We start from the raw sequence: 27,926 nt of genomic DNA on the forward strand, positions 1-27,926 counted from the left end.
ATGAATATATATCGTGTTAATATGGTATAGCCATGTTTTATTTAAGGGTGAAGAGTCCTGCACAAATGTGTGGACATATTCGCTCCGCTAACAATTTCGCTTGGGCACATTTACATCCGCGTTACCGAAAGCTAAATGTAGCCGACATCACTAATAATTAAAGCGAATTGTTTCCCTTTTTCTTGACACTGCAATAGTTACGGGATACGCAATGTAAAAGAATGAGTAATGTTAGGCACAGGCTCACATCAGGGAATATAGGAATAAAAAGAGAGATCCTCCTTATTCTCCGCTCTTTTCCACTGGTCCCCCAACACCAACCGCACACAGCGCCGCATTGCAGTTTGAATTCAACAGCCAATGCGGACCCGTGGTGCACCACTTCCGCCAACCTCGCACTTCTCAGCCAATGAACGCGCGGCTCCTCGGTTTGCCTTGAGTTTTGAATTCAGAGTGACTCGGTCTGGCTGGACGTACAAAGCATCGAATATGGATTTAACGTTTAGGCTCGTTTCGTAGCGTGCTTTAGCTTCCGCGGTGCTACAAAACCCACCATTTGGTAGCGGTGTGTTTAATTTCGTTTAAAAGTTTGTTGGTTGTTTGTTTATAAGTTAGGCGGCGGTAGAGAAATAAGGCGGTGGCAGGAGTGAAGTCAGTGCGCTGCTGCTGCTTCTTCTACCTGGCCTGCTGGTCAACCAGCCAGCTGAACTGAAATAGCGTTTTTATAACTTGACCAAGGCCTTTGCAGTCCTCTACGCCCAGTGAAACTAGGTAAGAGTGTTTAATCTGCCTTTAATTGTAATTGGAGCGGTATTGGTTAACGATCACGTTAAATTCGTTCGCTAGCCATGTTTCCACTAGTTTATACTGTCTTTGATTCCCATGTTTAGCTAGTTAAGCTAACTAGCCACCAAACAGCTGTCACTGTTTGGGTTGCAGCCGGTTTCATTCGCAAAATTCACTTTATTAAGACTGGTTTCCTTGCATAGCTAGGTGATATTTTAAGAAAATGTTCTTGTTCAAAGGTTAAAGTTGGAATATAACAGTCATAGCTGGTAGGCAGTTGCATTTCAGAGTGGCAGCGTAAGCATTAGCTATGTAGGTTTTTTGAGCAAGTTCATATTATGACAAAATTGAAAGCTTTATAAACGTTATTCGCCTTGTACCTGTTCAACCACGTATTTTAGACACATTAACGTCTGCAGTTACTGAGGAAAATTAATAGACTTTACTGCTAGTTTAAGCTGAATGATCTCCTCTCGTTCTTTCAATACACATCATACAGAGAAGGTTTCAGACTGAACAGAGGTTTAATTTTCTTCTCTGCTTGTAGGTCAGCGCTTGCAGTCTGACTAGAGGGTACAAGACCTTTCTTTCTCATGGCCTCCACATTTTTGATCTTTCTTTCTTTTTGACAGGATTGGGTCACAGCACAATGGCTGACAGCACTTTGGGTATGGCCCGTAGTCTGCTAGTGGACTCTTCTGTATACGACTCCAGAATGGCAGAGACCTCTAAGGAGCACACTTTCCTAGGGCTGGCCTCTTGCGATGCAGAGGGTAAGTGAGGTCTTCCCTGGCCTCCACAGGTGTAATATTGTCAAGTATGTCTTATTTTGGGTTGACCAGGCTGCTGTCATTTCTCTTAAATTTAACACAGGAGCCCACATATCTTTTTTTTTTCTTTCATATGACTGTATTTGTATTTCCTAAGAGACTTACTTTGCTTCTGTTCTTTAAAACTTTCAGAAATCCTGCGCCAAGTGCAGACCAGGGTGGTCCTGGTGGGGGATACGGGAAACAATATTGAACTTGTAAAGGCACTAGAGGTAAAATTAAATTGTCTACAACTTTTTCCTCTTGAAAGGGGACACAGTCAGTACATTTGACAGTGATGCTATACAAGGTTATCCACAGTGATGCATTGTTTGCAATGTTGTTGGTGTAATCTGTAAGAATGTTAGTCAGGACAAGTAATTTATTTAAAGATACTTTTCCACATCTATGTTCTGATTGTGGAAAACGGACAGTGCTTTCTTTGCATTTTGCTGTTTTATTTTACATTTTGGTCTAAGTAGGAAAGTTATGATAAACAAAGAAGCTGTATTTATTAGCACCTGCAGGGCTAATAGAAAAGCAAATCGCAAAAATCCTCTTCTCCTTTGCCATTAGGGGGTTTCTGACTGCTGGAGATTGTGCTGTTAGTTCTGAGTACAGATTAGCGCAGGCAGTGTTTCCTGTTTTCCTGTGGAAATGTTGTGACTGTCTAGATTTTCCACTTATGTGGTTTGTCTTAGTGTCTGCACAACATTGTTGCAATTAATAACCTTTTTCTGTTTACCCAGAGACAGAAAAGGTTAATGATGTTTTTCTTCCTGTGTCCAGTGAATATTATGTTTACTTCACTTAAGTTAGTTGTATGTAATGAATAGATGTGTGCAGAGCCAGTTAGCCAACAGCTGAGGACATACATACAGATTTATTTTGTTGTTGCACAGTAGCTTCTAACAAACAGTTTGAGCTCACTGCTAATGACACTTTGTTGACTTATTTTGTATCTAAATAGCATTGTGATTAATCTGAAGTAGTCATCAGAATTAGTGGTGTAATTCAGTATTGTGTGATCACTATTTGGCATCTGAACCCTGTTCATCCTTATGGGTGTGGCTTTGCATTTCTACATGAAATCCAGATGTGAAGTGTGCATACAAGTTTGCATTCATATTGTTATGGCATTTTACATAGGATGCATAAAAATGGCTCTCTGTTTGATTTGTGAATTATTTGCAAAAATTTTGAAACACAAAGGTTCAATCAGTCTAGTCTTTGGTTGAGCTGGTTCTTGCAATCTGTAGGCATAAGCTCTGTTTAGAATATTTCTTAAATGCAAGATCACCTTTGATTTGAGTTTTATATATGCAGTGTAAATCAAATGGTGGCCTTTGAATTTCCTTTAATCAACTGTTTGTGTTTTGTTTTGGAGTTTGGCAAAGGTTAAGAGGTTCTGGCTTAGCTGTCTTCTGGCATAGAGGGCTAGTCTGTGTTTTATTATTTTCTTTAAGTTAAGGTCTGTGTTGTGTGTTTTTTTTTTTTTTTTTTTTTCTTTTTCTTTTTCTCTTTTCTCGGCCAAGATGACCGGCATATCCATATTTTCTGGCTTCAGACTTTAATGCTGAACATAACGTGCCAGGCCGCCAGTTAGTTGTGGTGAAAATTTACGAAACACACAAACTTTTGGCAGATTTTGATTGGTCGGACTCAATCTACAAGCAGTTTGTAAGCTCTGATATTAAGTATAATATCTCCACTTAAAACTTAAGGTAGTGTTGTTAATGTAGGCTGTAAATTACATAGCAGCTCTTGTGATTTCAAAATTGCTATTTCAATTGGCCATTTTGATATAAAAATGAATGCTCTTTCAGCCCTACATCCAGAAAGGCTCTTCTTTTTGCCCTTGTGAGAGAGTATGAGTGGTCTGTCAGATGGACAGATGTTCTTAAATTGTCTATTCCTCCTGCTACTCTACAGTACGAGCACATCCACACACAGCTTAATCAGGGGTAGAATGTCTGCTGAGTGAACTGACTAAAATTCCCTTGCTGCTTTGAACTCCATTAATTTCACAGAACTTTCCTCCCTAGACCAATGCTGACATTTGTTTGAAGTTCTTGTCTCCTGGGTTGCGGCCTTATGTATGGTAAATTTGTCAGCAGTGGGTTGCCAGGTTGATGTTAAATGCTTCATTTTTACAGGCAATCAGAATAATGGAAGTCCCAGTAGTAAAGATTAAGGAAGGGGACCCAGGCGAGTCGGGCGAGAAATTGATAAAATCTATAGTGAATATGGTATGTCTTGAAGACTGGGCACTTTGCATGCTTGAGTTTATGCTGCATGGGTAATATGATGGGTACTGGAGTGTCACTAAAATTTTCTCTTTAACACGATGTGGTGAACTAAATAATCCTTTTCTAACAGTGTTTTCTAACATGATGCTGTATGTCTGTGTCAGTGTTGGCTAATCAGTTGGGTAATGATTAATTCATGTTGGTGTTCCTTTTAAGGAGTTGAGATTGTCTGGTGACTTGATATTTTTTTCCCTTACCTTTTCCCCCTCAAAATGTTCAGGTAAGGTTTCTCAAAGAACATTCAAATTCAGTACCAGGTGTTAAAGTATTAGTAAAATGTACAGTGGTTAAAACCTATTTTCTTAGGTATGAGCTGCAGTGCAAGCCTGAGGAGAACTAGAGCTTCATTCTCCTCATGCCTGCCTGCATTTCATCATCTGGTGGGCCCTCCCTCAGTAAACAAGTGTCCTTGTGTGTCTTTCCCTCCTAAATCGTCCCTCGACAAGCAGCTCTGCTGCTTCACTGGAATGTGTCATTCTGTAAGATCTCTGTGTCAGAACTCTTTAATATGTCCTCTAAAATATGCATTGTTGAACTTCAGTTACAAATGATGCACACGTTGTTGTTGTTTCAATTGGGCCTGCTTTACACCGTCTTCCTTTTGATATGTTTGAATACATTTAGATTGGAGATGGCAAAAGTTTGATTAATGTCAGAGTTCAGAGAACCTATGTAATTATTCTGGAGTTCAAAGTAGTTTTTTGTGTTGTCCAGACATTTTTACAGCTGAACAGTTCCAATCAGAATTTTTGTATATTATTGGTGGTAGAATTTTTGCTGCATGTTTTCCACCACCTTTTTTTTTAACTGCCTCTCTTTACAAGTCTCTTTTGACTTTTATTCTGTTTCCTTGTCCCATCAGGACATAAATGCCCCCTGTATAAAGACAGACAATGTCAAAGAGTTGGGGGATGGAGAGAATGCAGAGTTTGAGACAGTCTTTGTACTGAAGGACTTCCAGTCTCCAGACTACAGCTATTTATACAAGAATGACAACCGCATTTTAGGGCCTCCTGTGGTTTTTCACTGTGCTGGGAAGGGAGAGGTAAGGCTCCATTTACCTGTACACAATCACTGAATCACACAGATGAGTGACTTCTATGTTTGTCTAGATTTTTTTTTTCCCACAAGCAGTAAAATTGTTGTAATTCCAATATTGTAAAGGCACAATTTAATATATGCCTGCAGTCAGTGTAAGGTAACTGCAATGACGGAGAAGTTGCTCTTCGATTGGAAATTGATTCATAAGCGGCTTTTGATTGTTACAGAGAAGTCTGAGAAATGCATTACAGCTATCTCTCTATGTAAGCAGCTGCACCTGCTCAGCAGCCTGCGATAGTCGTCAGTGCTGTGCACATGTGACTGGCCACGCAACTGTGACTAGATTCGGATATAGAGATAGGTGGCTCAAAACTTTAAGATGTAAGCAAGGGCAGTCTCCCGGCTCCTCCACCTTAAAGATAAAGCCAGGACATTGGCCAGAGCTGGAGAGTGAGATGTTTTGATTTTTGTGTGTTTAGAGTGTGGACATTTTAAGATTGTTTTAGCAATGGATGGCAAAAGTGTGTTCCCAAATAGGCATCTGAAGTAGGATGTAGGAATTATTGACTGATTATATTTATTTTTATTTGGTTGTGTTTGTTTAAAGCTGCACTAAGATTTTTTTTGTTATATCAGAGAAGTAGCATTACAGAGACAAGATTTAAAAACATGTCAGAGGTGTTGTCTAATTTCGCAGGAGTTTTTCTGTTTTTTACTTACTAATATCACATGTACATGCTCAAAAAGAAGGTTGGGCTCAATATTTAGGTCTCAAAATCGACAGTACTGATAATACTGATGAAATTTTGATGAGAATTACATGCATCCTCTTTGAATACTCTTTCAGCATGATCACAATCATCAGATTCATACGCTCAGGGAAGGGGTCCAAAGCACAACTTACATTAGAAAAGGTTGTTGTACATGTGGCATGCAATTACACATTTTCACCGGAGAGGTGGAAATCTCACAGTGCAGCTTTAAAATGTGTTGCGTATAGACTTTTTCTTTCCATGGTTGTGCTTACAATTATAAAATCTCTGCCTTACTTTTCTCCACTTGCTTTCTCTTTTTATGTCCTCCTTATAGCCTTTGCCATTCTCGTCCCGTCCTCTCTACTCTACCACCATGCTGAATTTGTCGCTATGTTTCACTGGCTTCCGCAAGAAAGAAGAAGTGGTGAGTCCACAGGTATTCAAGCACATATTTTTAGTACCTGCTGTTGCTACTGCTGTGGCCTCACATGATTTGTATATTGTTCTTCAGGTAAACTTGGTCAACCTGGTGCATCATATGGGTGGCACCATCCGCAAGGACTTCAGTGCTAAAGTCACCCATCTCATTGCCTATTCCACTCACGGAGAGAAGTACAGGGTTTGTATTTCGACAGTCCATCATATGCATCTTGATTGGAAAACAGGAATAAAACTGATGGATGTTAGAAGCAGTGATATTCTTGACTTTGGCTCCATTTACTTTATTTTTAATCATATATTCAGTTTATTGCTTTAAATATATCAAAAAATCAGTAAGTAGAGCTGGGCAGGCTACAGGCTTATCCTATGAAACTATTCATCCTAACAACTGTATTGAACTTTTAGTAGCCCAAAGGTGTCACAGAAAAATTGTTTCTCAAGTGTGGGGATATGGGCTGATCAAATATCTTGGTGCGCTAGCACATAGCCCATAAGCTCTATTCTAAAGCCCATATAAAGATGGCTCTCTCCTCCAGGAGAGGCTTGGAGAACGATAGAGCCTTTCATTTTATTGATTTGCTTGAGGTTTTTCCCCCTCCCCATTCTCTCATCCTCTTTGTCCTCTCTGTGATCGAGTGCACTAAAATGTAAATATTGACCAAAACTGTGTGACCAAAATACACATTATAAATATACAGATATTACATTATAAACATGTATTTAAAATGATACAAAATGCCAAAATACTAATTATATATGAACTGTGTTGTACTACAGTGTTCATCACATCATAGACATTAAGGCATGGTTGGCAGAGAATTTATTTGCACTTGTTGCGCATATGTGTGATGCATCCCATTACCTGAGCAGTCAATGCTGATCCTATATGCAAATCCTGCTTTTGGTGTTGCATTAGTAAACTGCAATTTTAAATGGCTTTTGCTTTTTTCTCCCTTCTTGAGCATTGTTTCAAGAGGAAACACTGCAGGAACCTTGTGCTGTTCCAGTAATTGCACTTTGTTTTAATGGAGGTGGTTGTCTGTATTTGTCTTGTAGCTCCAGATGTTCTGCAAATCCATCCTCCATAGCTGAGTAGGTTAGAGGGCTGTTTTGGAGAGTGTCTGATTAAGAGTGTGCATATTTATCAGTCTTTACAGGAAATATCTGCTGAATTAGGTTGAATCATGCTTTAGGAACATATGCATAAGGCATCATGGCAGGGTCTGATTCGTGATCTGTCCTTCTTTAACTAATTTCTTTCATTCTTCTCTTTATTCTCTCTCTCTCTTTGATTCTGTAGTTGGCTGTTTGTATGGGTACACCCATCCTCACCCCTGACTGGATTCATAAGGCGTGGGAGCACAAGGATGACATGTGAGTGCATCGATTTGCTAGGTTTTTCCCCCTAGCATAATGTATTTCCCCCCTATAATAATGTATGAATGACTATTTACTTGGCACATTTTAATGATGAGACTTCAGTGATCTACATGAAGCCTGGATGGTATTGTTCTCCCCACTGTGAACAGGGTGCTTTATGCTCTGTTCCTAAATTCGTCAGAATTGGTCAAAAAAGTATGAATTTCATGCTTTCCAAGAGAGTTTGTTTATGACGCATTTACATTGTGGGGGCTAATGAAAACCTTTGCTTGTAGCAATTTCCATGCAGGTGATGAAGAGTTCCGAACAGCCTTCAAAGTGCCTCCATTTCAGGACTGTGTTCTAAGCTTTCTTGGCTTCTCTGAGGAGGAAAAAAACAACATGGAGGAAAGGACACTGAAGCATGGTACAGAATCATCTTTCAAACTCTTTCAGCAACTGCCACTGAAGAATTACAAAGCTCAGTATTTTGAGGCTTTTTTTTCTCTCTGTATTTATTTAACCTCCCTGTGCTTTGTGCTGAATGTTGGAGAGGGCTGAGTCCAGCCTAGTTTGATAAAAGGAGATTGAAAGGTCATGTTCTTCAGCTCTTCAGATAGAGCAGTGGGGCCTGTTTGTTGTTTTGCCATTACATAAAAGCGTTTTACTGGGAGGTCCCACTTTTATAAATTACCTTTTGAAGTACTTTCTTTTTGTCTGTGACAACAATCTCAAGCCCTTGAGCATGCCCAAAGAAATGGGCTCAACCCAAGTTATGATTTTAAGGTCAATTTGCAAGCTTGTTGTGTGCTGCAGGTGGCAGATTTCTGGAGGTCGGGGATGAGAAGTGCACTCACCTGGTGGTGGAGGAGAACTCCATTAAAGAGCTTCCGTTTGTGCCATCCAAGAAACTATACGCTGTGAAACAGGAGGTGAGGACCTGCATTCTGTTTTGGCAGATGCCATTAGCTGGCAGTTCTGTGTCCTGTTATGCGTAATGGTAGTTTAAACTGCTTAATGCACTGCTCAAAAAAATAAAGGGAACACTCAAATAACACATCCTAGATCTGAATGAATGAAATATTCTCATTGAATATTTTGTTCTGTACAAAGTTGAATGTGCTGACAACAAAATCACACAAAAATCATCAATGGAAATCAAATTTATTAACCAATGGAGGCCTGGATTTCAGTCACACACAAAATTAAAGTGGAAAAACACACTACAGGCTGATCCAACTTTGATGTAATGTCCTTAAAACAAGTCAAAATGAGGCTCAGTATTGTGTGTGGCCTCCACGTGCCTGTATGACCTCCCTACAACGCCTGGGCATGCTTCTGATGAGGTGGCGGATGGTCTCCTGAGGGATCTCCTCCCAGACCTGTACTAAAGCATCCACCAACTCCTGGACAGTGTGGGGTGCAACGTGGCGTTGGTGGATGGAGCGAGACATGATGTCCCAGATGTGCTCAATCAGATTCAGGTCTGGGGAACGGGCGGGCCAGTCCATAGCTTCAATGCCTTCATCTTGCAGGAACTGCTGACACACTCCAGCCACATGAGGTGCCTCGGTACCTAATGACAGTCAGGCTACCTCTGGCGAGCACATGGAGGGCTGTGCGGCCCTCCAAAGAAATGCCACCCCACACCATTACTGACCCACTGCCAAACCGGTCATGCTGAAGGATGTTGCAGGCAGCAGATTGCTCTCCACGACTGTCACGTCTGTCACATGTGCTCAGTGTGAACCTGCTTTCATCTGTGAAGAGCACAGGGCGCCAGTGGCGAATTTGCCAATCCTGGTGTTCTCTGGCAAATGCCAAGCGTCCTGCACGGTATTGGGCTGTGAGCACAGCCCCCATCTGTGGACGTCGGGCCCTCATACCATCCTCATAGAGTTGGTTTCTAACCGTTTGTGCAGACACATGCACATTTGTGGCCTGCTGGAGGTCATTTTACAGGGCTCTGGCAGTGCTCCTCCTGTTCCTCCTTGCACAAAGGCAGAGGTAGCGGTCCTGCTGCTGGGTTGTTGTCCTCCTACAGCCCCCTCCATGATGAGCTGCACTACCTGAGCCACTTGTGTGGGTTGTAGAGTCCGTCTCATGCTACCACGAGTGTGAAAGCACCACCAACATTCAAAAGTGGCCAAAACATCAGCCACAAAGCAGAAAGGTACTGAGAAGTGGTCTGTGGTCCCCACCTGCAGAACCACTCCTTTATTGAATGTGTCTTGCTAATTGCCAATAATTTCCACCTGTTGTCTATTCCATTTGCACGACAGCAGTGAAATTGATTGTCAGTCAGTGTTGCTTCCTAAGTGGACAGTTTGATTTCACAGAAGTTTGATTTACTTGGAGTTACATTGTGTTGTTTAAGTGTTCCCTTTATTTTTTTGAGCAGTGTATAATTGTTCGGAATCCAAAGTATAAAATGTATTTGTGTGTCTCATTGTGTACAAAAAACTGTTTTGAATTATGTGAATCACTTCACAGTATTAGGCCTGTTACTGTCAGTTACATTAGTGATCAAGTAATCTGTTATTGTCATTTATCAGGTAATCAGTTTTTTTTAAAAAAGCTTAGTGTAAAATATAAAATACCTTCATTGGAAAAGATAAACAACAAAACTTTTGAACACATTTCTTTGGGGACAAAAATAAACAAGCAAATAAAACTGCAAAGACAACTCAAAAAGAAAAAACTAATTTCTATTGTTTACTTTTGTCTTTATTTTAAGTGGTTTTGGGGAAGTATCCAGATGGATGCCCGAGCTGGAGAGTCTATGTATTCTTATGAAAAGGTAACGGATATAGACACTTATGATAGACATCGCTTCTCGCTTTGAAATGTGGCAGGACAATATGTACTTTTACTCTTAATTGTTCTTTTTTTTTCAGTCAGAAAGCCCTGCAATGAAGAAAGCTGTGTCCCTTCTTTCCCTTACCACGCCCACCAGTAATCGGAAGCGACGGCGGCTGCGGGACACTCTAGCCCAGCTCACGAAAGAGGCCGAGATTTCACCCTTCCCCCCACGCAAAAGGCCTTCAGCAGAGCACTCACTGTCCATGGGTTCTCTACTGGACATCTCTAATACTCCAGAGACCTGCAAGGCTCTGGCAGGTGAGTTAGAGAGAGAGACGCACACAGGGCAGCCTATTATTATGTACTGTCAGGTTCCTCAGTACTTGACCTCCATGTTGAACTTTTGCAACCCCAGAGGTTCTTCGGCTCCAACATCTCTGCTGGAGGTAAACAGGACTGAATGGTAACGGGCAAGTCCTGTAGCGTAGGCTGAGAAAGAGGTGTGTGTGTGTTTGTGAAAGCGGTCAGAGCAGAGTCTGAGGTTGCACTGTTGTTGCAGAGCATAGCACTGAGGGCAGGCATAGACACCAAAGGCCAGTGAAGAGGAGAAGTGAGTGGGAGAGAAGGAGTAGGACAAGCAGAGAATGGCCCTTCCAGTGTACTAGCACTCCACAAAAGACCTCAGAGAAGGACACGCACCTCCAGTGCTCAGGCAGGCCAGCTGAGCACTCACTTGATGACTCCTCCCCAAAGTCAGGTAGTCTGTGCAGCCAGGAACCTCAATCAGGCTCAGCAGGTGATGTCAGGCTGACCCAAGAACAGCAGAGAGTATATTTCAAGTGCTTATGCATATTTAATAGTTCTTTCAAATAAAAAAAAAGAGGTTGAGAATCCATTAGATATTTGGTTTAGTATGTTTCATTCCATGCAGTAGAAGTAGAAATGGAAGTGAAAATCAGCTCTAGCTTTTCTGTGGACCGCTTACTCATTCTCATAATAAACTGCAGTCAGTAAAACCGCGCAAATGGAATCTGAATATTCTATATTGAAGGAGGATGAAAAAGTGAGGGGAAATGTGTGTGTGCTGTCAGAGATTATCTTGCTCACCTCTCTGCATGCATTGATGCATTTCAGAGAACGCCAAGCCCTCCAAAAGCTCCACACCAGTCCTGCCCAAGCAGTCGGCAAGATGGCAGGTGTCCAAGGAGCTGTACCAGACCGAGAGCAACTATGTGGATATCCTGGCCACGGTTCTGCAGGTCTCTCTCCCACCCTTTCTCACTCAGTTCCTCACACACACTCAAACACACATACAATGGCAATCCACAGTTGCCTGCCTGCGGTCTTATCGGGCTGTACCAGTGCTCCAAACCAGTGGGGGAGAAAATGAATTAGATTTGTGTTACAGTGGAATGGTCAGCACAGCCCACTCAACATCCAAACACCTGTGCCCCATGGAACCTGCTTTCTCTCACAGATACACACTTGCACACTAACACTAACTCTCTCTCACACACACACACACACAGTATCCAGAAATGATAGATGATGTTCATAAAGATTGCTGCAGTGTCAACATCATTAGAGCACACTGATCGTCCCTCTCAACTGTTGCTGTTGATTGAAATATAACAGTCTGACTCCACAGGTGAAATGCTGAGGTTGATTGTTAGTTTGATTGCTAAGCATCTAAATAGGCTTTTGCATGTCTGTAGGCTTTAATCAAGAGCCTTTTGCACATTTTTCAGCTCTTCAAGCATCCGCTTGAGAAGGAGGGCCAGGTGGGAGGGCCCATCCTGGCTCAAGAGGAGATTAAGACCATCTTTGGCAGCATCCCAGATATTTATGAAGTCCATACCAGGATAAAGGTGGGCAGGCAGCTGTTTGAACTTGTGATGGCGCAGGTAAGCCTGCTGACTCATCCAGAGTGGGTATTAATGCTGATAAATGTCTTTGGACAGGCGGACCTGGAGGAGCTGGTGATGAACTGGTCGGAAGACAAGAGCGTTGGAGACATCATTTTGAAATATGTGAGTGTGACAGAGTTGTGATCTTCATGTGTTGTGATCTTCCCAGTGGGTCTGTGCTGGCAGCAGCTTTGGGCTTTTGTAATACCCCCTCCCTTTCTCTCTCCCAGTCTGGAGAGCTGGTGAGAGCTTACCCACCATTTATCAACTTCTTTGAGATGAGCAAGGAGATGATCGTGAAGTGTGAGAAGCAAAAACCAAGATTTCATGCCTTCCTAAAGGTATAATTTGTTTTTCCCAGTGTGTGCAAGCTCTCAGAGAGATCTAAGCCCCCTGCATCTCTCACTTGCCTTTTTTCTGGTATTCCTTTTTCAAAATCCCGTCTAGATTAATCAGGCCAAACCTGAGTGCGGACGACAGACGTTGGTAGAGCTTCTGATTCGTCCTGTGCAGAGGCTACCCAGTGTGGCTCTTCTGCTCAACGGTGAGACGTGCACACACAAGCACATTCTGTCAGATATGCTTATTAAGCAGTAGCAGGTTCTTAGCGTTTATGGATTCTTTTCTGTGTCCTGTGTGCACCACATGCTACATTTATCTCCTTATGTGATTATGAAAAATCTGTCTTCTTTTTCATTCATTTGCTGCACTGTACTGTTTTAGATATTAAAAAGCATACCTCTGATGATAATCCTGATAAAGTCACCCTGGAAAAGGCCATCGAGTCCCTCAAAGAGGTTATGACGTGAGTTGCTAAGTCTATTTCAGATCATTTTTTCATGTTGTGTGTTCCATGTTCTTCCCTGATCAAGGGCGATGTCCTGAATCTTCTTTCTGCTCTCAATTCAGCCACATAAACGAAGACAAGAGAAAGACTGAAGGCCAGAAGCAGATCTTTGATGTGGTTTATGAAGTGGATGGCTGCCCTGTAAGTCGCTTGTGTGTTTACTCACCCGAGTTCTATGCACGGTGACGATCCGCTAATCTCTAAATCACAGTGCCAGCGCGTCAGGCCTATCCTCCGTGCAGTCAAGCTTACATCCCTATTTATTTCACTTAATTAAACAGTGCATTCCTTTGTGCTCCTCTCTTTCTGTCAGGACTTGTAAAAGCTTTGCATCTTGTGTAGTCAACGTTATTATCTTGCTCTTCTTTTAAGGCCTGTACAGAAAGTGTTGATGTAGATCCATCTTTTTTGGAGTCCCCTGTTTTGGATCAATCAGAGATTGTGACTCATTAGAAAGAGGCTATGAATAAGCAAGTCTCTTCTTGCCTCTTTGTTATTCATAATCAAATGCAGTTGATGAGAGCGATGGAGCAGAGAGTCTGGTATGAATGTTGTATATTTGTATTTTGCAGGCCAATCTGTTGTCGTCTCATAGGAGTCTGGTGCACAGAGTGGAAACTATTGCTCTGGGAGACAAGCCTTGTGACCGTGGCGAACATGTCACACTCTTTCTCTTCAACGACTGTCTGGAGGCAAGTTCACACTTGCACTCATTAGGAAATGTATCTTAATTTTGCCTCTGTCAAATAATTATACATTTTATAAAAAGTCACTTGATGATCGTGTTTTGCTTCATGTGATTTACCTGACAAGGGAAATCTTGAACCTGTGCTTGTGGCTGTCATATGCAGTATAAAATTAATGTGCATTACTAACCTGTTTGTTGCTTAATGAAGATATTCTATCACATGGCAAGCATTTTCTTAGTTATTCCTTTTAACAAGTTTTATATGTGCCGTCCTTGTGAAAATGCAGTACTGTGCAGAAGATAGAGACCACCATTCATTTACTTAATTTTTGGTCAAAATGGCCATTAAGTAGAATTTATTTGTCAGTAGATTTCTGTTCAGTAGATTTCAGTAGAGCTTAGTAGATTTCTGAGCTGATTATATATAAAGATAATCCATAATAATAAAATAATTTGCCTTCAAAAACATATTAAACCATATTAGAAAACGGCACTCAAACAAATGTGCAAGACCTGGTAGACTTCCAAAACTGTTACCTTTGGGTGAAATATAATTAAAATTTTTGTCTTTGAGAGAAAACCAAGCTTCAGTATTGCATCACATGTGATAACACAACTCAGCCCTGAGTCTAAAAGTATATGTAGCAGTCAAGAAACCGTTACTAAATGAGAAACAAAACAAAAAAGTAGAAAATCTTCAAATCCAAGAAAGAAGTAACTGGTGTTCTGAGAACACTGGACTGACCGAGTCCAGACCGCAACATAATTGAATGTGTTTGGACTTAATTGGATTGAAGCAGAAAATGCAACCAACTAAGTGTATGTTCAAGTTTCTTGTGGGTGTGTTCAAGGCTACTCTTGTTGTCTTGATGAGCGTGTACACTGTGAAGCTCCTGACAAGAAAATGTAAAATATGTGCTATATTGCAGTTTTGTATAAAACGGTAATAAATTAATCATTGCTAGAAGTTTGCGAGCTTATAAGTTTCTCTTCCATTTTTTTTGTACAAGACAATTACGAATATGTACAAAATGTGCCAGTAGGAGCAAAAGGTTCATACTGGGGACATCGGACCCACATGTCTTTGATCAGCCTGTGGATGCATGTGTCCATGATTGGTCTAGATAACTATATTAAAAAACTGTTATAGGAAACATACTTTGTGATTGGTAGTAAACAATTTTGGACACTACATCATATGGGTTTGTTATTTACTGTGCAACAGCAGATTCCATCGAATAAAGGCTGTGCCATGCCAGTTCCCTATAAATACTGAGTTTAAATACATGAGAAGAGCTTACTTGTAACAGGTATGAAGAGAGCTCTGTGGAGGGACTGTTATTGTAGCTAGGATCAGTACTCTTCATCAGAGAACTTGTGTGTGAATTTTCAAACCTAACACGTTGTATAATGGGTATCCCTTATTCCTTAGGGTGTATTGGTTGTGCACTATTTATCATGGTGCATAGTGGGATTGTTTGAGTGCACTGGGTCTTCTGTGTTTTTGAACACCAGTACAAAATAGTGCACTATGCAGTGAATAGGACTCAGCTGCAGACTTTTATATTCCATAAGCACTTAACTCAGTTTATGGTAGGGAGGAGTGGGGGTAACAAAAAGGAGGAATAATTAATCTGTGCTTGCTGACTACTGCTGTCTGTTTCCTGATTAGCGCAGGGTCGTGTTTGATGGGGCGGGGGTTTGTGTGTGCTATGGCTGTCCTGTTTGCCCAGCTTTAGGTCTGGTGTGTTAATGAGGGAGGGGAGAGCTGGGGCTCCATCTGCTCAATTATTCATTGATGAACTCTTCTGTATTCATATCTCTCGCTTTGTATCTTGCCACGTCACTTATCAGGGCCCTGTGCTGTAGGATTAAAGGGCCCCTAATGAGCATGGGCATTTAGCTTTAGAACAGCACCGATCAATGATTCACACACTTGAGTCTCCAAGTACACCTACTGTATGATAAGCTGCATTGGGCACATATAGGAAGTAATTTTATTTCTTGTCTGTGTTGTGCGTCTAGATTGCCAGGAAAAGGCATAAGGTGATCACCACATTCAAGAGTCCCATAGGGCAGACGCGGCCGCCGGCCCAGCTCAAACACATCATGCTCATGCCTCTGTCTCAGATCCGCAAGGTACTGGATCTGCAGGACACGGAGGGTAAGATCACAAATCTACTGCTTTGGACCAACTGCCTCCAAACATATCTCTACAGTCTTATTCCCTCTACGCAGTCTTCCACACACACATTACTGCTATGCCCCCTATCAGCACAGCTACTGGGCAGCCAGAAACTACACCCTCATCAAAGGTCATGGTGCAGTACTCGCCCTTACCTTTGTAAAGCCTAGAAACATATAATGTTATGTAAGGTAATGACAGTTTACTTTCCATCCTCAAACCTTTTTAAAGGACTTCAGAGCTGCTGTCTGTTTAACTTGCATTTGCTGTATTATGATGGTAGCATGCTTCTTTGGAATTGCCAACATGTGAGCGCCACTCAGAAAAGCACAGGCAGAATTGGTGTACTTTTGTGCCAGAATATTTTTAGAGGACCGGATTGATGGGAAAGAACAGTCAATGTCCCACTGTTTCAGGTGGTGCTTTTATAACAAGCTGTCTAGACATTTAGAAAAATCTTACATTGTTCACTTGAAATAGGTCTTTAGAAAATTTAAATGCCCACATTAACCAACAATATAAACCGTGACAAAATAAAGTGTACTCGTTGTATTTGAGTTAGATAGTTTTGTAGAGCTGAATTAGAAGTTTCGTCCAAAGCAGTAACACAGAAATTAATATTTAAAATTGACCTTTTCATACAGGAAGTAGAGATGTACATGGGTACTCGAGTGTTTGGTTAACCATTCCACATACCGATATTGAGATACTTCCACATTTGCGTATTTGTTATGCTGCATCACTGATAGTCAGGGAGAGAATATACAAGGCGACAATTTATTGAAATCGTGTAATGGTTTAATCAGGATGCACAATATGACAGTTCTGTATATCATAAACTTAAGAAGTGTGTTATACTTTGCTACTGTGATACTCAATTGCCCTAACATGAGCATTTTGCCAAGGATGTATTGTTAAGGTCACATTTGAAAAGACAGAGGTAGTGCAGCTGTAACTGGACCAACAGTTCCTGTGTTTGTTAGAACGGAAAACAATGGAAAGATATGTGCTTGTTACTTCAACAAACTAACATGTTGACACATTATTCCCCGAGTAGAATAAAAATAATCGGCTCACGAGTCATTATCTACTGCTGAGCAGGTTAGTTTTAGTGTTAGCATTATCACAATAGCTCATCTGAAGTGGCAGGTTCCATTATGCATGCCTTATTAACATGAAAAACTACTTTTTTAACCAACAGTGACCAGAGGATTTTGTCTAATAAAACAAATGTACACATCAGTTTTCAGCTAAATGTTCTCCTTGTGCTACTGTTTTGACCTAGTACTAGTGCATTAGTTTACCCTGTTGGTGTAAAAACTACAATATCTTACTAGCCAGAGCCCTTTTTATCCCTGCAGTTAACCAAATGTCTGTTCATTAACTCTTACAGGCACTGGAATATCAAAATTAGGCAGAATGCAAAATCATGCCTAACAGAAAGTAACCTCTGTTTTCAAGTGGTTTAAGTGGAAGCAGCTCTATCATTTTGGAATATGACAGAATATTTCAAATCCTTAGTCATTGTTGATTGGGTCATGCATGGTATGGACAAACAATTGGGAAATTGAGGCAACTCTGAGGAAAAGTTTGGCTTCTGTATTTGGCTTCCCATTAACTGACCAACAGCAGTCTGCCTACATAAACTAGCCTAAAGTGTCTTCTTACCCGTATTATCTAAACGTGTGTGTGTGTGTGTGTGTGTGTGTGTGTGTGTGTGTGTGTGTGTGATCTTTTCTGGATGTGTAGACTGTCAGAATGCCTTTGCCCTGGTTGTGCGACCCCCAACTGAGCAAGAGAACCTTCTCTTCAGCTTTCAACTCACTGCCGAAGACACTCTCAAATCAGCCTGGCTGAAGACTCTCTGCCGCCAAGTGGCCAATACAATCTGCAGGGCTGATGCGGTGAGTGCATGTGCTGGTTGGCCCTACCCCGAAATGACCCTCTCTTAGCTTTTCTCGTCTAGAGGCTGACGAGGCCCCTAACGTAATTATTTATTTTATTAGGCCCCGCTTCGTTTTATTACAGCAACAAATGAGGTGGCGCGCATGGGCCTTTTTGGTGCTGGTTAATCCTATTAGATTGTCCAGCGTGGTTAAGCTGGAAGACAGATTAATGTAATTAGAAGTGGAATTGTGCTTGAACTTTACACCTCGGAGGCAGATGGCTTTATCTACATGCTGCAGTGCCACAGGTCCCTCGTGCTGATGCCCGAGTGCATGCTCAGACCTGCCAAACGGCATGTGTAATTGGCTCTAGTCAGACAGATGTATATATTTCCCTTTATAATTAAAGAACAGCTCCACTAAGCCCTGCAGGTGAATGTTGGTCTGGCTGACCTGCACAACTCAGGGCCTCCACTAGGTGGCAATGAATGCCTCCTTTAAATCTCTCTCTCTCTCACACACTGTCTTTTGACATGGCAGCAGAATTACTGTGTGTTTTATTAAATATTGGGCATCTATTGAAAACAGGAAGACCTGATTCAGTGCACTGATCCCGACTCCCTTCAAGTCAGCACTAAGGATATGGACAGCACACTGAGTCGAGCCTCCAGGGCCATCAAAAAAACATCAAAGAAGGTAGGGGTGGGAGTTATGTGATTCATTCATTCATTCATTCATTCATTTATTTATTTACAAGTAGAAAATTCAGTTGGTCAGTGGGACAAGTCATATACAAAACAAAAACACAAGGATGTACAACAATGTCCCAAAGAGCATGTTTGACAGGAAATTCCAAAGATTTTTATTCTGAATAATTAAGCGTTTAAGATGTAAACAAGGTCATTCAGAGTGGTTTTCTAGAGAAACTTGCAGAATTGTTTACAGCTGTGGTGATGAGAACCATGTGACGTTTAATGCTTCTTAAAGGTGAAGTTCTGAGAAATGTTACAGATACACTGCTATTATATAAGCTTTTGGCTTTAAAGGTTGTAGGTTTTTTTGTTTTGTTACTTGTTTGTTGTTCTTGTTGTTGTTATTTATTTATTTAAATGTACCAAGGAAAGCTTATGAATAAACAGGAGCACTGAAAAATCTGAACACAAACTTAAGGTGAACTTGTTTTTTTACAGATGTTTTATTTATTTTTTTTATTTACCGCTATTTTACCGTTATCTACATTTACATATAAAAGCTGAGAAGAAGTAGGCTCACTGGACATTTTGGATGGTGAATAAAATGTCTGTGCGTAGTAGACTTTGTGAACCCTGGTTCCTATAACTAGCATTGTAAAGAAATCAGTCTTTTCTCTAAAGTGCACCATTTCACATCTAACCACTATGAATAACTTTTGCATCTCGGTGACTGAATAAAGTGTACCAAAATAAAGCCTTTGACATGACTTCAACAGAATGCATACAGCTGTATGTGTGTGTGTTCATTTACAGGTCACCAGAGCATTCTCATTCACTAAAACCCCCAAACGTGTGATCCAGAGAGCTTTCATGGCCAGCAGTACCCCAGATGATAAGAGCCCTGGCACAGGCCCTGATCATATGTCCCGAATGACTAGCAGCGCCACATTGGCTGTAAGTGTGTCTTGCTTTTTTTGTCTAATTAGGTATATTTTAGGGCTGTAAAAATATTTTATAATGTTTGAAAAAATTTTTTGTTACCTGAACAACATTTGGAGCTACCTTGTCCAGTCATTCAGCATTTAATGTGTTCCTTGAACTTCATCAGTGTTCCTGTTCCTGTTTTTTTTCTTCTTCTTCTTCTTCTTCTTCTTTTTCTAATAAATACAATTTTTTTTGTCCCAGACATTCTTATACAGTGCCATCCACAAATTGACAATCCACCACAATTGACAATCATGAGCAAAATGAACTGTAAAAAAATTTTAATTACTTATACTTTTTGATATTTATTCAATATATTAGCAGAACTCTAACCTTTTATGTAAGGTTTAATGAATGTAAGAAAAAAAAACAATCTGTGTGCCACAATTATTGGCACGCTTAGAAATTCCCATAAGTGAATCTAACTGTATATTCCCGCTTATTTTTATGATTTTTTTAAAATTTCACCTGAGCGATTAGGAACACTTAAATGGTTTGCCATGACCTCCCCATTCACTGGGAAATGAGATGAAGACCAAATTCCGTCACCATCCATCGTTGTGAGAAAGAACAGTGAAAACAGCAGTGATGTACAACAAAAGGTTGTTGAGCTGTCCAATCAGAAAATAGTTACAAGTAAATAGCTAAGCAGTTAAAAATTCAATTTCTAATATAGACAATAATTAAGAAGCTTAAAAAAAAGGAGTTTTTAAGAATCTGCTGGAAAGAGGACCAGTGTCTGTATTGACCCCACACACAGTGAAGAGGATGGTTCGAGTGGACAAGGAATCTCCAAGGATTACAGTCAGGGAGTTGCAAACATTAGTTTATTTTTGGGGTCACAATGTCTACAAGCACTACCTATATAACCACAAGGAGCGCTGCCAGAAAAAAGCTTCAGTGGTCAAGGACCAACTCAAGCTCCTACATTTTGCCAAACGCTATTGGAAATTTCAGCAGCACTGTGTTCCATGGTCAGAGAAGACCAAAAGTGTGTGAGAGACACTTTTTAGGGCATTTATTTGAATTGTTACCATACATTTATCTTTTACTTTAGCTACTTCACTGCCTTATATTGTAGAGTTGTGGTGAAGTTTTAATGTGTATGTGTAAACTCAATGGCTTAATCTAACCACCAAATATGACATTCACTGTGTTGGAATGACTTTTCAACAACTTTTGAACAAGCCTGCAGTTAAGGCGAAGTAGGGAGATTGACTGCAGTCTTCTCCCTGATGGCAGCAGGCTGTAGAAGCTGAGTAGTGGGTGAGTGTGATCACCTGCCATGCAGAGGGCTTTCCGGGTGAGACGGTAGCTGTATATCTCTTGGAGAGAGGGGAGGGAGGTGCCAACAATCTTCTCAGCTGCTCTCACAATGCACTAGAGTTTTGCGGCAGGACACGGTGCAGGCACCATACCACATGGTGGTGCAGCTGGTTAGGATGCTCTCTATGGTACCTCTGCAGAAGGTGCTCATGATGGAGGCTGGGGCTCTGGCTCTTCTCAGTTTTTGGAGTAATTAGGATTAGTAATTTATGGAGTAACATGGAGGTGCAGATGAGCCCTTCTGGCCATTGATGCTGTGTTGGTGGTCCAGACGTGGATGCACATTGGTGCACGTTCTCCTGGACCACAACGATCTCCTTTGTCTTCTCAGTGTTTGAATGGAGATTGTGCCTACACCACAAGGCCAGGTGGCTTGCTTCACTCTCGGTGTGCAGTCGTGAGACATTAGAGTGAATAGGAGGGGGCTCAGTATACATCCTTGGGGGGGCCCCCCATGTTCAGTGTAATCGTGCAGGATGTGTTATTGCTGGCCTGTACTGCCTGCAGTCTCCCAGTCAGGAAGTCTAGCAGCCAGTTGCACAGTGAAGTGTTCAGCCCCAGCCTGTCCAGTTTGAGAATGAGCTGCTGGTGGATGTTGGTATTCAATGCAGAGCAGAAATCTATGAATAGCATTCTGACATAAGTTGTGATGGATGCAGTACTTGGTTTAACATTGTCTTGCTAAAATATGCAGCGCCTTCCCTGAAAGAGAAGCTGTCTGGATGGGAGCATGTGTTGTTCTAAAACCTCTGTATGTTGTTCAGCATTAATGGTGCCTTTGCAATTTTATGTTGTTATGCACTGTAGATGGTGGGGTATTCAACATATTCACATGGGGTATTCAACATATTTTACATTGAAGAACATTTTTCTGTAATTGTAAAGAATGTTTAGACCCATTTTTTTGCAGTTTGGACAACCATTTCTCATCTTTTTTTCTGGGAGATTCTGCCTCTCTAAAATGCTTTTTTTTTTTTTAATGGTTAGCAGAGTTGGGTGATATGGTCAAAAATGTTACATAAATAAATAAATAATAAATAAATGTAATAAATAAACAAACTTCACATCATTCGATATCGATACATATCGCAATAAATGTCAAATCATTACTTCTTTGAAGTTAAGGCTGATTTTTGCTCCCATAATCTACCCTTTATGGTCAGAACATGACAAGCACTCGCCAAACATTTCATAAATCTGTCATGGGACAGTGGGAGAGTGTCTGGTGAGCTTTTTTTTATCAGCTGGAAAAGTACGACTGCAGTTTTTTGTAATAGTCATCATTTAAGAAAGAAAAGATTGTTTTAGCTGTCTGGTGACGAGTGCTCGGCTATCCCATTATAAATGCTAAACAAGTGGCCAATATCAGTGCTAAACTGTTTAGTTTCTCAACAACGTCAACTTGGTACAAACAGCAAACATTAGCTGACTCAGTATGTCAGTGAGGGATCATAGTGTTTTACTGCCATCAGTCCTATCACATCAATGTCAGAGCATATCAAAGTATTCAGACACCAGCCAGCAGATGACTGGATTTCTCTATTCTATTTTTAAAGTTTAGTCGGTGAACCGCAATATCTCTGACACCAGAGTCCTCCTTTTAGCTATGTTTACACTGAAACACTGTCCTTTTGTGTCTTTTTAATCTGTTATCAGTTCACAGTGTTGTGTGAGTGACGGCGCTCTGCTTCAAGTTAGCCAGCTGCTAAAAACAGCTAGCCTGGAACGATGGCGTTCCTCCGCTTTCCAATGCCTCACAGCTTCCTCAGTTTACTTTAGTTTAAATCAGGACTGTAACTGACATGAACTCTCTTCACTTTTGTTCCTTGAGAATGCACTAATACTTAAATATGACTTTTTGAGCATGGTAACAGTGCTTTAGTTGCGAGGAGCAGGCCTGCTAAAGATGATATACAGAAAGAGGTGAGTTCACTGTAGGTCAGTGTAGTTACACAGCTTGTCACTCACATTTGGTTGCAGATCCACTCCACTCAAACGGGGAAGGTATAACTCCATGTTTCAGATGTTGGTAAAGACTCACTCATCTCCCCCTTCCTCTCTAATCATGCTGAGAAACTTGGAATTGGGCCCTCTCCTGCCAACAGCAGAGAAGTGTCCCTGTCCATGCAGTAGAAAATGCCACCAGTGCTGTTGCTACAGCGTTGAAATGTGAGACTGGTGTATTATATCGAAAATTTATCAAACCTATTTTATCGCTCTGTCGAGGGAAAGTTGTATTACGATAATTATCGTTTTATTGCCCAGCCCTAATCCTCAGTCATATGAATTGGTTGCAAATTGCTCCTCCAGCTGTTTTTTATTAGTACCACTTACTTTTCCAGCCTTTTGTTGCTCCGTCCCAACCTTTTTGACATGCGGTGCTGCCAGCAAGTTCTAAATGAGTTAATATTTTTCATGAAATAGTAAAATATCTTACTTTCAACATCTGATACATGCTCCATGTTCTATGTTCTATTGTGGACAAAATATGGGTCTGTAAGATTTGCAAATCATTTGCATTCTGTTTTTATTTACATTGTACTCAGTGTCCTAACTCTTTTGGAATTGGTGTTGTAGGTAGGTGAAAAGGTAATGTACACTACTGTGCCTTTCTTGTATTTAATTTAGTTATCGGAGACAATCACTGCACTCTTGCTTCAGATCTGAAAAAATAAAATACAATTAAATCTGATATACTTAATTCTTGCTATGAATCTAGCCAGTTGCTGTCACGGACATTAGCCAACAATACAAAACAATAGTGCCTTTTGGTACTGTTATAAAGCTATAAATTGTTAATGTTGCCCATGTTCTGTCAAGCAGAAACAGAGCTGGCTCCTCATCCCATATCATGTTCATCTTTTTCAATGAAGCTGAAGTCAGCCTCTTATTCATTTATTCTGAATTTTCCCGTTCCACCTTAAATTGTGTGGCTGTTACATTCAGACGCCTCAGGTGCAGAAGAGAGTTGTAATGGAACGTCTTAATCTGAAATTGTTTGGCTAAAGTTGATGTTTCACATAGTATGGACATTTTCATACAGTGTGAGTATATAAATCACAGGCTTTGTCTGTACACAATGGAGTATTCAAATGTACAGTGTGTCTCCAAAGAGCAAGATTTATGAAATTACACAGTGTATGTCCAGCATTAGAGGACATTCAGCTCAGCTCAACCAGCCAAACCAAAGACTTCAGACATAAAGCTCCACACATGAGCTCCTCAGATATGATTCTTGCTGTCACTACAGAGGCTGTTGTTGAGACACATCAGGGTTTGAAAGTATGAAACATTAATTACTTAAGTTACAGCTGTACGGAAGTGCTTTTGCTGATGATGATCAAAACCCTCGCTTGTCCACTGCAGTGCTACTTGATCAAATGTAACTAATGTTGCATAGTTAACTAATGCATGTCATTTTACAATCAGCTAGATTGTAATGATTTAGCTGTTGAGTGCAATTACAGAAGGTAATTGAGCATGGTATCAGACTCTGTATTGGAGAATACTAAAAAAAATCGTACTCGTACTGGGTGTGGGGGAAAAAAAAAATTATTGATGCGTTCCTTGTTATCAAACTGGGGACCTTCTAAGCCAAAGTGTTGCAGAGATTAGTGTTTACTCTGATCCAACGCACTGAATTCAGTTCATGAAAGCCTTGTTAATTAGCTGCAGAGCTGAATCCGGTGTGCTCAATTCTGCGTTGTTTTGGCCTGCAAGGACTGGAGCCTGAGCACATATATGATTTTGTGTTGTTTCACAAATATACTGCTGCCAAGCTTGCACCAGAAAAAGAATTCAGTCCTGGGTGTACAACCTTACATGCTAAATTGTGCCTTTTTAATAAGACTGCTAGGAGAGTGAAGCTGGTCTGAAATTAATGGTGCTGTTGTTACTTGTTCCACGTGACTGTGTTCATTTGCTTTGTTTTCTCAGTGTAACCATTTATTCTCTATTGTCAGCCTGGCTTTGCATCTTCTTTTAGAGAGAAATTGAAAAGATCTCCCTCAAGATATTTTGCCTCTGTTCCATTTAATAATGTTTAATAGTATTTGAGCAGACCTCACATCTTCAGCTTGCTGGATTTAAAACATGCAAATGCTTCTTTTATATGCAAAAAAAAAAAAAAGACATAGATGTTAACCAAATAGTAAGTTGGGTGCTAATGTTCTCTTCTGTGTGTGTGTGTGTGTGTGTGTGTGTGTGTGTATGTGTGTGTGTGTGTGTGTATATATGTATGTGTTCATGCATGAGTGCAGATGTCTCGCTCCGCCTCCACATTCAGTCTGAGTGGCTGCGGTAAGAATGCAGTAGTACAGCGCTCCAACTCTCTGGACAATGCTCCTCGGCCCAGGGTGCCCATGTGTGTGCGCACCCCGTGCAGCCCAGAGAACGGTAGCCAGCCCACCCCTCCAGAGACCCAGCCTAAAGCATCCAGCATTGGCCAGCAGGCCTCCCAGGTCAAGCTGCAGCCTGTGAGGCCATGCCGGGAGCTGCTAGTGCCCCCAGACCAACACAGGGCCCCTGGCACTCCCCGCAGAGAGACTCTCCTCTAGGGGGCAATATAACGTGAGCACAGCACATCTGGCTCTCTCACTTACTAATGCTAAATGTTGGGGAAGTGTGGTGGCACTTACTATATATGCAACTGATATATCATTCACTAATAAAATGAAAAACGTAATTGTGGTTATCGGTCTGATATTGGAATAATGGACGATAATTATAACCAAAAACGTGGTTTGCTGTATTTCATATTTACAGATCATGGAGAACAAAAAATGTAAAATGCAGAAAAGTAAAATTATTGGTTATTATAGATATATCAGCCACAATTTTGTTAACCATGTTATATTTATTGGGCCAGAAATTCCATATCTGTGTGTTCTGACTTACTAACTCACTACACCGTAGTTAGTCTTTGGTGCAGAGGTTTTTCTCAAAGGAGAGTCCAAATCAGTTTTGGTAGATGGTTAAGACTGGGGCTAGGATAGCTGATCTCATATTTTAGCACAGTTTGCATAATGAAATGTTGGATGCTCATACAATGTGGTGGCGAGTTGGCAACAGAAGAAAATGTGCACGGGGAAGGTGTGCACCTCCTCAATCCCTTTCATTTTTCATATGGTTGTGAACTGGCTTGTGATAGCATGATCTACAGCTTCTAAAGTCATAAACTGTGTGATGACGGTGATTTAACCATCCTCCCTCTCATTTAAGCCAATAAAATGGCATCTGTGTACTGAAGTGTGTGTGTGTGTGTGTGTGTGTTTATAAAGGTTTCTGGCTGGTGGTTATAGCAACATGCAGACTAAGAGCAAGGGGAATAAATTAGGTTCATGTCCCTGCTAACCTCTCTTTCACTCTCCTATTTCCATGCAAGATTACAAAAGAAGAATGCTCTGTTAGAAAGAGTGAGTGTGTGTGCGCGCGTGTGTGAATTCCCTTTAGTTGAGACTCTTGCTGCAACTGAGCAGACACTTCATAAAGGTCAAATATGTGTTTTATATGTTTATTTTTAAAATAACCAGAGCAGCCTTGTGAAGCAATCACCGTTTCCTGATGTGCCTTTGTCCCTCTTTCCTCCACTCTCTATGCTAACATATAATCAAACCTAGTTTTTAATAAAGCCCATTAAATTCAACCAGTACCAGGGGGCTAGATGGCTGAGCCTCTTCCATTTAAGTGTGTAAAGCACTCCATCAATTGTATGAACGATTTTACTCACTAGAGAGGAAATCTCAACATTTGAAATGGTCACTTTTGTCTCCAGCCATACAGATTGACACTCAGTTGGTACTTGGACATGAGTAGTGAGGAAAACTTCACAATGTCTCCTAGAAACATGATTCTTTTAGCTTCACAATGTGGTTCCTGATACCTAATGTTGGAACTGTTGTGCATTTCATACATACAAAAATGGCAATCCTGAATAAACATGAGTTTTCTTTTATTCTCTCTCTCTCTCTCTCTCTCTCTCTCTCTCTCTCTCTCTCTCTCTCTCTCTCTCTCTCTCTCTCTCTCTCTCTCTCTCTCTCTCTCTCTCTCTCTCTCTCTCTCTCTCTCTCTCTCTCTCTCTCTCTCTCTCTCTCTCAGGCTATTCATTCCCCATCAATGGTCAACCTGTCTTCTGCTTTTGAGAGGAAGTACCATACTTTTAGCCGGTCTACTACACACCTGATCTGACCTGTGCCATTCAGCGTGCTTCCACCAATTAACCTCTGCACAATGGTACAGCGCCCATTCTCGTGTTGTGCATGTTTAATTTACAAGTTTGGTTCACTGCTCTCTGACTTGCCAAATGAAGGATTACTCTTGTAATTTGTGTTTCTCTGTGTGTCACTAGTGTCGTATGTTTGGGCACATTCAATTAACAGGTAGAGATGTTGATAACTGACATTTTCAAACTGTTTTAAGAGGGATAGTGTTTTTTTTTTTTTTTTTTTTTTTTTTTTTTTTTTTTTTTTTTTTTTTTTTTCCCATTTAATTATTAACCAATGAAACTATTTCTTGACATTTTATGGGGCAGCCTGTCTGTAACGTAAGTATCCAGCTTTTATAAAGCTATTCAACTGAGTACTTAATGTTGTAAGTGGGTTACTCGTAGAAAAGCAGTGGTAAAATCTGTAGTAAATCCATTGCTAAAGTTCAGCATCTTCTAAAGGTTTGTTTGTCTTTTTTTTTTTGTTTTGTTTGTTTTTAAAGGACAAAGGAATGGTGGTCCACACGTCAAGCATATTTATTCATAAAAAGTAACTGACCATATATGTAGTTAATCCTATAACTTCTCATTCTTTTGTATTTATATGTAAATATGGTCTTCTTTCGTCATGGTAGTGTCACTTATCTTTGTTATTTCCCTTAGATCTTAATTTGAATGTCAGTTACTTACTAATCACTGCTTCTCTGGCCCATCCACATGTATGCACATGCTCATGTTTTATGCAAACTGCTCTTTTCAGTTTTGTCAGTTATGGCATTCAAATATGATCTTTTGATCTTTTTCAGTAATTTGTAATTGATTTTAGGTGACTGGTTTCATGTATGAAACACCACTCATTTATTCAATTCCAATAAAAGAAGGATGTAGCCATTGGGTGCCATTTTTT

General features: G+C 40.7%; 1 protein-coding gene across 4 annotated transcripts; it reads left to right on the plus strand.

Annotated features, from left to right (window-relative positions):
- The first annotated feature begins 464 nt into the window (after positions 1–464).
- Positions 465–27,910, plus strand: ect2 (epithelial cell transforming 2). Of its 4 annotated transcripts, none has more exons than XM_017717865.2 (26): positions 465–771; positions 1,419–1,559; positions 1,749–1,828; positions 3,752–3,844; positions 4,767–4,949; positions 6,035–6,136; positions 6,212–6,319; positions 7,442–7,515; positions 7,797–7,927; positions 8,317–8,432; positions 10,238–10,300; positions 10,398–10,620; positions 11,437–11,561; positions 12,051–12,170; positions 12,264–12,332; positions 12,440–12,550; positions 12,657–12,753; positions 12,933–13,014; positions 13,119–13,197; positions 13,629–13,748; positions 15,770–15,908; positions 17,679–17,833; positions 18,404–18,511; positions 19,321–19,461; positions 25,077–25,386; positions 26,914–26,989. In XM_017717865.2, exons 2-25 carry the CDS (start codon positions 1,436–1,438, stop codon positions 25,371–25,373), a joined length of 2,940 nt encoding a protein of 979 aa, XP_017573354.1. In that variant the 5' UTR covers positions 465–771; positions 1,419–1,435; the 3' UTR covers positions 25,374–25,386; positions 26,914–26,989. The 4 variants fall into 4 exon arrangements, with proteins under 4 accessions (XP_017573354.1, XP_017573355.1, XP_017573356.1 ...); XM_017717866.2 differs by having other exon boundaries at positions 6,035–6,124; XM_017717867.2 differs by lacking the exon at positions 25,077–25,386 and having other exon boundaries at positions 26,914–27,910.
- The last annotated feature ends 16 nt before the right edge of the window (positions 27,911–27,926 follow it).

The sequence above is a fragment of the Pygocentrus nattereri genome, chromosome 15, assembly GCF_015220715.1.
Source record: "Pygocentrus nattereri isolate fPygNat1 chromosome 15, fPygNat1.pri, whole genome shotgun sequence".
Taxonomy (NCBI): domain Eukaryota; kingdom Metazoa; phylum Chordata; class Actinopteri; order Characiformes; family Serrasalmidae; genus Pygocentrus; species Pygocentrus nattereri.

Coding starts and splice junctions, on each gene's coding strand:
- ect2 (XM_017717865.2), top strand. CDS start 1,436: ATGGCTGACAGCACTTTGGGTATGGCCCGTAGTCTGCTAGTGGACTCT. Junction 7,516..7,796: donor TGGGAGCACAAGGATGACAT/GTGAGTGCATCG, acceptor CTTTGCTTGTAG/CAATTTCCATGCAGGTGATG. Junction 17,834..18,403: donor CAATCTGCAGGGCTGATGCG/GTGAGTGCATGT, acceptor TATTGAAAACAG/GAAGACCTGATTCAGTGCAC.